At 35.4% G+C, this 12580-nt stretch overlaps 1 protein-coding gene across 2 annotated transcripts in view; it reads left to right on the top strand.

Moving 5' to 3' along the window:
* The window catches only part of BANK1 (B cell scaffold protein with ankyrin repeats 1), a 330602-nt gene that overhangs the window by 268780 nt on the left and 49242 nt on the right, over positions 1 to 12580 (top strand). For both annotated transcript variants that reach the window (XM_070392081.1, XM_070392074.1), the window contains exons 8-10: positions 2835 to 2913; positions 6815 to 7123; positions 11296 to 11598. In XM_070392081.1, the coding sequence (XP_070248182.1) occupies positions 2835 to 2913; positions 6815 to 7123; positions 11296 to 11598 (691 nt within the window). The remainder of the gene's footprint in view (positions 1 to 2834; positions 2914 to 6814; positions 7124 to 11295; positions 11599 to 12580) is intronic.

The raw sequence follows: 12580 nt of genomic DNA, 5'->3' as shown, positions 1-12580 counted from the left end.
CAACATTTATATATGTTATGAAGTGAATACCACTTTAAGTCTAATTACCATTAACTTTTCACATTATTATTGACTATATTCCCCTTTACCTTTTCACTCACCCCCTCTGGCGGCCATCAATTTGTTCTCTATTTTAATGAGTTGTTTTGTTTTGTTTGTTCATTTGTTTTATTTTGTTTTAAGATTTGACATATATGTGAAATCATACAGTGTTTATCATTCTTTGTCTGACTTAATTCACTTAGCATTAAACCCTCTACCTTCTAAGAATATTTTTAGTCTAATCGCCTTACACAAAAAATCAAATAAATAAAACTTTGCCTTAATTATCTGATTATTTCTTTTTTTTTTGATTATTTCTTAATTATTTCACTGGTAAGAACTGAGTTTATTATGGTGCAATAAATAAAATAATTATTTTTTTATTTTTCTTCCTCTCCCAGTTAAAAATGTGATATTTTTGAGAGTAGGAATTACATCTCTTTTTTTTTTTTAACTTATTTTTCTGAATTGCCACAAGTATTTAGGTAGCAGACCTGCATGATTATTTGATAAATGAACAAATAAAGTCAGGTTCCAAATCCAGGGAAATAAAAGCTATTAAAAAATTAAGTTATCTCTTATTCCATGATTCTTATCATCTCTATTGTAATAAAATCATACTGCCACACTCTAATTAGAAAGTTAATATTACAGTTAAGAAGACATGCATTAAATAACTATTGGTACATATTGATGATGCCCCCCTCCTTTAAACTAATGTGGTCACCATTCTTTCTTAAATGTAGATCTATATTTTATATGATGAAGAAAAATCTAGCATATGCAGATTATATTTATTGAGCACTCACTATGTGGTAGATTTGATATGTGTTTTGCTTACATTATTCTAATTTAACCCTCCCAGCAAATTGATGGATTATGATTCAACCTCAGTCAACTCACCTACACTTATATACACTTGGCCACAGTTTTTTTTATAAATTCCCACTGATCTTGGGTTTATAATATCTATACTTGTGAATAGTATAAAGAAAATGTTTATATAATTCCTGAAATCTTTGAAAACCATTCCTATTTTTCAATTAGCAAAAACTTTCTTTATATGATTTAAGACTATTATGGATTCTTAATGGATTTTTTAATCTACTTTATGAAATGTATAGGTCAGGCTAATTGGAAATAATGAATGACTATGTTAAACAACTATTTTAATACCAAAGCAAACAAATATCAAGCAACATGTCAATCTCCCCAGTAAATTTACATGATTTACATATCATTTGATTGAGTCCACCAAGGGGAAAATATAATTTAAATAGAACATGAGCTTCTGCATCAAGTTCACTAAAAAAAAAAATACTGAAGAGATTTTTACTTTTATGATTCCACTGGAAATGAAAGACTGGGCTGCTTCTCTGAATAGCTTTAGTTTTTTATTTAAAAAGAAGTTCCATTGGACTCCCAATGGCCAAAGTGGGTGACAAACCAAATTGTTGAAATCAATAGGTAGGCCAAATATCCTTACATACGAAGGCAGCCATAAATTTCATAATGCTGTAATATGGATGCTTTCCATTCTAAAGGGTCAGTCCAATTGAAGAGCAAATAACATAATTATTTCAATCAATTTTATTAAGAACAAAAGCATAAGTCATTTGAATAATTATGTGAATTCATGCTGACAAAATATGACCTATGTTAATTCAACAGGTGCCATTCTTTGCCCTAGATGCTTTTGCATAAATAGAACTATCTACTAACTTTCTCTATGAATGCAAAGATGTTTCCTGAATGTAGAACCAGTGCCTCTTTCAGAGATTATAAGACTAGCAATTCCAGAAATAATAGGTTTCTCAGTAATCCTCCCTTCCAAGTGTAGAGGAACTGATTTCAGAGAGACAAACATAAATTCCCTTTCTTGGTTTCTTTTTAAAGGTGAAAAATAAACCATTTTACAACTTCATGACTTTCACTGTGTTATATACTTGATGTGATTAAGAATGCCTTTTGAACCGGTAAAAAGATTCAGAAATATTAAAAGGAAGCAAAATTCATGGTTTTCAAAGAGAAATAGTTGTGTGCAATTTTATTTGGGAGTTATTTATTATACCTTAATTTCATGGTTATTTCTTTGAATCTTAAGGTAGTTATAGTAAATTTCATTTTTAAATGAATGTATTGCTTATTTTAGATATTCTATTGCCCCAGTTATACTTTTCAGCGATTCTCAACCTGTGGGTCGCGAACAATGAAAATACATCCTGCATATCAGACATTTACATTACAATTCATAACAGTAGCAAAAGTACAGTTATGAAGTAGCAACGAAAATAATTTTATGGTTGGGGGTCACCACAATATGAGGGACTGGATTAAAGGGTCGTGGCATTAGGAAGGTTGAGAACCACTGCATGTGTCACTGAATGATCATTGATGACACAAATATAATGATAGGTAATGTAATCAAATTTAAGTATTTAAGTAAAAACTTTAAAACTACTTTTTTATTTCTATGTATCAGCTTTTAATTTAGCATATTTAAATTGCAGATTTATGTCCTAGCTGGTTTGGCTCAGTGGATAGAGCGTCCGCCTGCGGACTGGAGGGTCCCAGGTTTAATAATTCCAGTCAAGAGCACATGCTCGGGGTGCAGGCTCGATCCCCAGTAGGAGACATGCAGGAGGCAGCTGATTGATGATTTTCTCTCATCATTGATGTTTATATAACTCTCTCCTTCTCCTTTCCTCTCTGAAATCAATAAAAAAATAAAAATAAAATCCAGATTTATTAAGATTAATGCATATTATTGAAAATTACTTTCATTTTTTCAGATCCAAGAAATTAGTAGAAATAATGAGCAAGAATATGACTATGAAGAGGATGCTGCCTCACTTTCTGCATATTTTCCCAGTAAGTGTTCCTGTATGTCATATACTATGTATATATGTAATGTTTGTATTACATATATGTACCTGGAAAAGTAAGGCTGAAGAGAGCATGAAAAGGTAATTAACTGAAATACTCTTAATTTGTAATATGGCACAGATATTATGAAATTGTTTTGCTAATTTAAGTACTTCTAAGTTCAATGCTTAATAATCAAACACCAGTTTTTCCTACCCAAAGAAAATACAGAAGTCAGGTTGATGTAAATATTCTATTTAACAAGTATATTTTTTCAGTGTGTTTTTTATTTTTAAACATTCTTTTCAGACCTTAGTTTCCTCAGCTAGGAAATTGGAAAGTTGGACAAGGACATTCTCTAAGCTCCTCACTGGCTGCAATGGGATGTAATTCTATAGTCTGTGTCTGAAGACTAATTCAGAGTCTTTGTAGATATGTCACTGCCCTTATGTCAGATTCCATTGGTATGGGACAGTTTGCTTCACAAGCATGTCTGGTACGCATCTCCCACTTAACATTTACAAATCTGGAAGCCCTGATTCCTGCCACGCCCAACCTGCTCTACTTACTGACTTCCCCATTCCAGCAAGTGAAGATTCCGTCCTTGGTCAGTTCAGGCCAAAAACCCCGGTCATCATGGCTTTTTTACTTTGTCTCTTACCCCATATCCAACCTGTCAGGTAATACTGTTGGCTGTACCTTCAAAACAGAGCCAGCATTCAGCCATGTCTCCGCTTTCATTGTGATTATTACTGGTCCAAACTGTCATCAGCTCCCCTGGATTATTGCTAGCACTGTGACTCTCAATGGAGGGCTATTTTCTGTCCCCAAAAGAGGATATTTGTCAATGAATGGAGGGTTTTTTTTAAATTAGAGTTTGCATTCAGTGTTAGTTTGTACTCGTTTTGGGTGTACAGCATAGTGGTTAGAGAATTATATACTCTACAAAGTGGTCCCCCTGATATTTTCAGTACCCACCTGGCACTATACATAGTCATTACAGTATATTGACTATATTATCTATGCTGCACTTTACATCCCTGCGACTATTTCATAGCTACCAATTTGTACTTCTTAACCCTTTCACCTCTTCACACAGTTTCCCAAGTCCCACCTTCTGGCAACCATTTGATTGCTTTCTGTGTCTGTGTCTGTTTCAATTTTGTTGGTTTATTTTGTTCTTTAGATTCCACATATAAGTGAAATCAAATATTTGTTTTTGACTGACTTATTGAACAGAGATTTTTTTTATTGGTATGATTGAGAAGGGAGATCTGCAACTGGCATTTAAGAGCAGAGACAAGAGGAATGCTGCTAAATATCCTACAGGACATGCCCCACACAACACAGGAGTCCAAAATGTCAATAACACAGCTTTTAAGAAACCCTACCAATAGCAGCTTCCACATTTGTCACCCAAATACACTATGTCATGAAAGAACTAATCACTATTCTGTTCCAAATCTACCTACCCGCCCATTATACATATAATCTGTATCATTGCCCACGAGGCCCTAGATTGCCATCCCATCTGTCATTGCTCCCCTGCATGCTCACAGCCATAGTGACTCTCACACATTAAGCATGCTTGTGCCTCGGGCATTTGTGCTTTGAACAGTGCGCAGTGGATGCTCAGTTAAGTATTATAGACCACTAGTTTTTCAAATGATAGGCTGGCCTGCAAATCAAATAAATTTAAACACAATGCTTTAAGGATCATACTTTGGCAAAATCAGGACATTATCGCAGAACACAAAAGAATGCTAAATATTAAAGTAATGCATTAACACATGAAGTCTGAATGTTATAAATGTCATTTTTAATGATAATGAAAGTGATGACACAGACCATCATTAATAATGGCCGTGTATTCAATATGACATTTAATCCTCAGAAGAACAGTAGTAAGGAAACATTATTGAAGTGATTTGCATAGAACAATATCATTCCTACAGACAGTTTGGACCTCGAACTGTCTCGTATGTGAAACACAGTGTGACAGGACTCAGGCCTCAGGATTTTTCATGGGAAAGGGGGTGAAGCATAGAACCCTTAGTCAGCAGATTTCCATTGCTCCCACCATTGCTATGAAGCTTCCTAAACCCTATGGAGCCACTATCTTACCTGACTCTTCAGGACTGGATTCCAGGTTTGGGCATGATCAACAAGGACCGAGGAGAGTCTGTTGCTTAGACAGTGTAGACATAAAACGTAAGCATGGAACACCTCAGCATAAGAGTGGCTACAAGAAATTTCCTATAGCGTGAATGTAATTCTAAGTTGGTGTTCACTTGCCCAGAGAAACTTAGTGAAGTCCCTTTGCTAGCCCTGAGCAGTGATTTCCTTTCAGTTGCTCCATCATCTACTCCATCATTTCCAGAGACTACTTTGTTTCAGGCTCAGAGTTCGGTGTTAGAAGTAGGAAGATGGGATCAGTGAGAGATCTGTGCAAGGATTCAAGGCTGTCTACTCTGCTTAGTCTGGTAATTAAAGAATCTTGGTTGGCAGCTCTATTATTGCCAGCTGTATCCTTCTTCTTTCTCACATAAAAGAAGATTAAAAAAATAAAATTCCATGTAGAAATATGGGGTACCCTCTGAGGCATGATTTTTCTACTGCTGAAAATTTTCTACAATGTAAACTTGCATTTAAAAAATCATTTTTCTTTTTTCCCACATTGTTTTACATTTTATTGAATTTATTGGGGTGACACTGGTTAATAAAATTACACAGGTTTTGGGTGCACAATTATAGAACACATCACCTGTACACTGTATTGTGTGTTCAGCACCCCAAGTTAAGTTTCCATCCCCCTTCCACTCCCTCCCATCCCCCTTCCCCTGGCAATCACCACACTGTTGTCCTTTTTTCCATACTCTACTCTTTTGCCTCTTTAGCTATACTTTAGTTTAGCAGCACTTTAAAAAACAATTATTTCTTTTTCCTTTGCACTGACATTGGCAACAATTCACATATTCCCTGCAATGAGGAGAGTCAAAAGTTTTGATTTAAAATTTTGTGGATCCTTAATTTAGAGCAGACTTATTATAAAGAGAATATAAACATGTTTAAGACTTAAAGATATTGCATTATAATATCTTTTTTCTATTTTTTTCCTGAGTGGTTAGAGACCATTTATTTTGTACAGTATAAATACAAATGTTGGAACCATGATTCTTAGATGGAGGGACTTTGGATCATTTGGTTAAGTTTCAAGACAGAATACATTTTATAGGTGAGAACTGAGCCTTAGAAAGATTTACCTACTGTTAGTAATTTGGATGCCTTCCTGATGCAAAAAGGATGAACACTTTTCTCAAGTAACATTTTCAAGAATTAAAGTATCATCTGTTGATAAGTAAATATTTAAATAACTAGAAGCCTAGCGTGTAAAATGGGCGGCCCCACCCACCCACGCTGGTCTTTGGTCATTATGGCATTGGGGCCACAGGCCTTTTATCATATAGATAACTAAATAAGAATCACAGATATATTTTTATTGCATTGTTTACAAGCAAATCTTACAAATAAGATTTATTTTTCCTCATCTTTACCTTTTCCATCACTTACTACTTATTATGTCAGTTATACTGTTTTCCAATAAAAATGCAATAATGCAGTCATATCTATGAATCTGCTTGAACAGAAACGCGAATGAGAATATTATACGTATGAGTGTGCCTCATACTGGGGTAGCAAGATAAAGTGGAGCTTTAACTTCTCATTTGGTAAATATTTTAAAAGCCCAAGAATGACTATTCACCAAAATTATGCATTTGTCAGCTTTTCACTATATCACATCATAAAAGTTTTATTAGCAACTACCACTTCTGTATGACATTACAAACTAGGAAATGCCTCCAGATGGTGTGTGTAAGTGAAATCATACAATCTTCATCCTAAACAGCCCTACAGAACCCAGCATTTCATCATGAAGGTGAGCAGACAGAGAGGCAGAGTGCTGAAGGCGCTGAGGCGAATGAAACAGCAAAGGAAGAAAAAGAGAATGAATCAGGCACGGAGACCAAGCACAGCCTGCCTGAGGTTGACAGTGGGAGTTTCGAGGACCAGTACGATGACTTGTATATGTTCATTCCTGGAGATAATGCAGAAATCAGCTCACAAGAAGCACTCATGGATGACAGACCGCCTCTTCCCCCACCTCGACCTGTAGTTGCTACCCTGCAACTGGATAAACCTCCTTTCACATTACAAGGTAAATTCAAGGTTAAAAAACACACACACTTTGACAGACTTACATAGCATATAAAGCAGTAGCAAATCCATACAGAGAAGATCAGCTTCTAAAACTAAGAGCAATTTCACTCTGTTCTTTAGCAGCTGGGGCCTAGGAAATCAGGCCAGAGATACCCACCACCAACCCTTTCTTCCTCCCTCCCTCCCTCTACTCCTTCTTTCCTTCCTTCCTTTCTTCTGGAACAGTCTCATTGCAAAGCTTTTAGTAAGTAAAATACAAATGAATAAAATAAGGAAATAGTCTGTAAACTCTTTCCCTGAAATAAACCTCAAGTAATATGGAAAAGTAAATGATAACTTTGCTTCTAAAAAATACTCTTCTAGCAAAAGAGAAAGGCTAAAGTAGCAGAGATTTGAAAATGACCTTGGGCATTTCACTCAGTTGGTTGCTTCAAAGAAAGCAAGTGGCAGAAGGCTTATCACATTGCACTGAGCCCGGAGTCTAGGAACACCCTACACATACATGTGTATTGCTTAAGTGGGAGAACAGTTAAATGACTGTGACCACATTGCTCCTAGATGCAGGATGAAGGTGTGTAATGGGGGAGGGAGGGAGTCAGGGCTATCAAGAAGAGCTTCCATGGTCACTGAAGAAAATAACTGAGAACACTACAGACCACTTTTCCATTTATAAAGAGCATGTGTGTCTCTTTTTATCTTGACAACGAAGTTGCAAGGCAGCTATAACGTAGGATCCCCTCTCTGACTCAGATCCAAGAGCATAAAATCAGTACTTAGAATGTGTCCATTGCCTCTCTGAACAGGTTTCCTGGGACTTGGGCCTTATAAGCCTGGAGTGTGCAACAGACTGACAAACTTCTATCTTCACGTTCACTCTTACAGTCACTCGTTTTCACTCACTTTATTGATCCCTATTGTATATTTGCTTTCCAAATTCAGCAAATGTTCTCACAAAGAAAATTTAATAAGGAAGATGAAAGAAATATCAAACCTCCATTTGTCACGGTATTTTAGTTGTTGAGTCCTAGAAGGTTATAAAATATATGAGCGCTATTTCAAAAAGTAAATTTTGAAGCTATGGCATTTAATATTTGTGTTCTTGAAGGCCCTGTCTCTATGAAAGTTCAAATTGATCAACTTAACTTGTACTAAGGTCAGGCACTGTCTTTAGAGATGGAGACGACTGCTTAATGGAAAGTATGGAAAACCTCAGGGGCAGCTCCTCTGATCCATTCACTCATTCAGCAGATATTATTGATTGCCTACCAAGTGCCAAGCTCCTATAGACCATTAAGATAGATCAATGAAGTAGGTGTATCAATCTTGGGAGTTGGGGGGAGGGACATAGATCAGTAGTACACTGACATCAAAATTCTGGTAAATTTATATCATTTTAACAGATGTGAATAATTTCATATAAGTATTAAAATTAATTGTTGAGAAGCAAAGTTGTCTTCTATCAGATTAAATTTCTCAAAGAAACTAATGTTAAATTGTAGTGTTTCCCAATGGAAATTTCTGCCTATGTTATGTTGGTTAGGAGTATTAAAACTACTCTGAACCGAGTATTCACAAAATAGCTAAGACCAGAAGTGTAATTTTGGCTAATATATTTTTCTGAAAAGTACCAAATGTAAAAAGCAAAATAAAACAAAAACCCACACCTTTTATGTAAAATCTCTGTTTTTACATTTCATATACTGCTACTTTTAATCTCATCTTTTCATAAGGCTAATATTGGCAGTAAATGGAAAATAAAATACTAACATCTTTTTCTTAAAATACTTTGATTAAGGTTTGGGAAAGTAAGACTGGAAGCTTCCCCTTACTTTTTGGCTGGCAACTTTGTATGTGATCTTTGACTTTAGCTAGTGACACCTTCAGGAATTGTCCTTTCAGAGTAGCTTCCATATGTCCTCCAGTTACTGTAAAAGAGAGGCCTCTTCATCAATGCCTATGCATCAAATTCTCCATGATGGATTTATGGACATATTCACTGTGGAAAACAATAATAGAGAACACTACAGACCACTTTTCAGTTTATAAAGAGCATGTGTGTCTCTTTTTATCTTTACAACAAGCTTGCAAGGCAGCTATAACTTAGGAGCCCTCTCTGACTCAGATCCAACAGCATAGAGTCTGTAATTAGAACATGTCAAATACCTCTCAGAACAGATTTCCTAGGATTTCAGGGATTCTTCTCTTTATTATACACTCTTGCCCCACTTACTTCAAAAATTGGAATTATTGTCATCTTTACTTACTAATGTACAACCTGCATTGAGAAAGTGCAGGTCCCACTCTAATATGAAAAGTATGGCCTGATGCACTGGGAAATAAAAAGTAAAATGTATTACTTCTGGTGCAAGCCCAACTTTAGAAAGAGTTGGGAAGGGAAGTGGGTGGAGAAACAAAGGTAACAGTTCAGGAAATCAGTTCTTAAAAGTAAGATAGTTGACACATTCCACTAAAAATAAAAGACTGTAAAAGTGTTTCCCACACACTGAATCTGGCTTCACCTGTGATGCTGTCAGTGAAACAGAGTCATGAAGTCAAAATCTCAATATTGTATTATTCTTAGGGGAAAGGCAAGTCATGGTTATTTTAAAGTTAGTTATAACCAAAGAACTTATATGTGTATATGCATAACCCATAGACACACAGTAGTGCAGTAAAGGCCTAGGGGTGGGGGAGCAGGGTGGAGAGGGTCAATGGGGAGAAAAAGCGAGACATCTGTAATACTTTCAACAATAAAAATACATTATTTTTTAAAGTTAGCCATAACCGGTTTGGCTCAGTGGATAGAGCATCGGCCTGCGGACTGAGGGTTCCCGGGTTCAATTCCGGTCAAGGGCATGTGCCTTGGTTGCGGGCACATCCCCAGTGGGAGATGTGCAGGAGGCAGCTGATCGATGTTTCCCTCTCATCGATGTTTCTAACGCTCTATCTCTCTCCCTTCCTCTCTGTAAAAAATCAATAAAATATATATTAAAAGTTAGTGTTTTGGCCTGTATATTTTTGAAACAATCAAATCTAACACTATTGGAAAATGATCTTTGTCTCTCCTCATATGCCTATTCCCCCCAAAATTGGTGAATCTTCCTATAATAATCTTCTCTTATTCTCTACAACTCGTCTTTCTCTTTAGTTCCTAATTTTTTCCACTAAAACATCTGCCAGTTAACTTAATTTTTTTGGTCTGAGTTTCACCCAAGGGAAAGAATTATTGTCCTTTAGTTCGCATGCCTGAATTTCCCAAAACCACATAGAAAAATAATGATTTTTTTGTCAGTAACTGAAATCTTTTCCACTTTATTGTTTTCATTAATACTTTAAGCAAAACATTTGTCAAAGGGCATTTTTTTTTTTAAATTCTCATTGGTCTGGAAGAGAGCCATCAAAATTATTTTCAACTTGTTCATTAATCAAAGTATGATATCTTCATCTTCTAAGTAACTGCTACTAAAATATTTAGTACATTTTCATAAAAAATATGTAAAGATTTTACTAAGTATAAAAACCATCAAAGACTATTCATTCTTTTCATAAGAATTAATATTCAGGCCATTGATTTTCCAGGTCCTCTTTTAGGTCATAAGCCCTACTTTCATTTTGCTTTACCTAAGAATGAGGTTCATGTTGGCTTCAAGAATTTGAAGGACAGTTTGTCATCATCAAAGTGAGACTTACCATAAGAAACCAAATGAAAGTGCTTTTAGATATCCCACCTTGTTGTTTTCAGAAAAATTAAATTTTAGGCAGAATGCCCAGTGCAAAAATCTATGAGAAGTAATATGACTTCAAGTGAAAAAAAAATCTAAGAGTATTATACTTGAAAAGTTTTCAAAACATTTGGATTTTGAGGCTTAATTTTATAACTCAATTTCCTGATACTAAATCATTCATAAACTATGTAAAAACCATTTATATTCTTATTTACTTTTTGAAAAAAATCCATGTCCTAAAGGAACTTTTTTCTTAACACAGTTCGCAATTACTAACTACAGGAGGATATGTTGGTAAATTCCATGGTTCATTTTTCTCTTTTTCTGGAATTTAGGATAGAACATATAAATTATTGTGGGGGAAGTTCAGGCAAGTAAAAGATGAACATCAAAAACTATTGCATATAATTGAGGAGTAACCACCATCTACATATTTCATAAACAGGGAAAATGTCGGAAGGCCCAATGGAAAGAAGTCAAAATTGGTGTGACCTCAGTGCAAAACGGGAAACAAGAGGTGAATCCGAAGGAGAAGAGGAAAAGACAGATGAAAAGGAGCAGGAGGAGGAGGAAGACCCATATACTTTTGCTGAGATTGATGACAGTGAATATGACATGATACTGGCCAATTTAAGTACAAAGAAAAAAATTGGAGGTCGGTCTTTCATTATAAACAGACCTCCTGCTCCTACACCGCGACCCACAAATATCCCTCGGAAAGCAGAGACCACACCTTACATAGCTCAAGGTAATGCCTTTTGTTGTTTGTTTGTGTCTGTTTGGGCGTAGGATTCTCCTCTTTTTTTGATGGGATCTAAAATCCCAAAGAGAAAAAGTATATGTCCATGTCATGGGTGAGTTGCACTGGGCTATTTTAAAATTTGGAAACAATGAATAAAGAAAAGAATTAGTGAGCAGGGGTCTGGTTTCTAATTCTGCATTAGAAGGGTAATTTTGACAAACCTTCCAAAGAACATGAAACCATAGCCTGTGTGAAGAAATTCTTTTTGACATTTCCATAATTCTAAAAGAGGGAAGCTCAATTCTGAATAATGTGCAACGTAAGAAAATAAAGTAGGTACTTTACTTTTTGCTCCTAATTCCATTTAAGATATACTAGGATCTCAGATATGTAACCACAATTTCTCTGATAATTGCATTTCACCCCAATGAGTATGATTCACTTCGTCTATCATAGAATTTCTACTTTATTTTAGATATCGGTGTTTCTTTCTCATTCATTAATCAGTTGTATCAAAACCCCAGGAGGAGTATTGACTGCACTCATTTACTAGAACTCTGGTTTGGTATATTCCATGAGTCCATAATGTCTAGGAGAGGACTTTTATTCCTCAGTGCAATGCATGCAAATGAATGTGTTGAGTGCCTTTTTGGGCTAAGATGCCATCCTAAGAACTGAGAATATAGAATAAAACAATGTCTTCATCTCAGGAGAGTTTCTAGGCAACAAATATGCAAATAATACAGAGTACAGTGTGACCCTTTATTAGAGATTTTTGAACAAAATGTTTGGAATCTAAAAAAATGTTTGGGTGATAACTAAAGCTGAGAGGCAATACATTATACATTGAAATAATCTAAGTCAGCTACCAAATATATATATATATATATATATATATATATATATATATACACACACACACATCATATATCCACCCAAAAGGAACACAGTTACTTATCTGTGCTTAATAGGTTCAAAAGAAACCATT

The sequence above is a fragment of the Myotis yumanensis genome, unplaced genomic scaffold (genome assembly GCF_028538775.1).
Source record: "Myotis yumanensis isolate MYYU_CA2020_CCGP unplaced genomic scaffold, mMyoYum1.0.hap1 SCAF_1, whole genome shotgun sequence".
In the NCBI taxonomy this organism is placed as follows: domain Eukaryota; kingdom Metazoa; phylum Chordata; class Mammalia; order Chiroptera; family Vespertilionidae; genus Myotis; species Myotis yumanensis.
The sequence above is the reverse complement of the archived record's forward strand: the minus strand, read 5'-3'. Positions and strand labels throughout refer to the sequence as shown.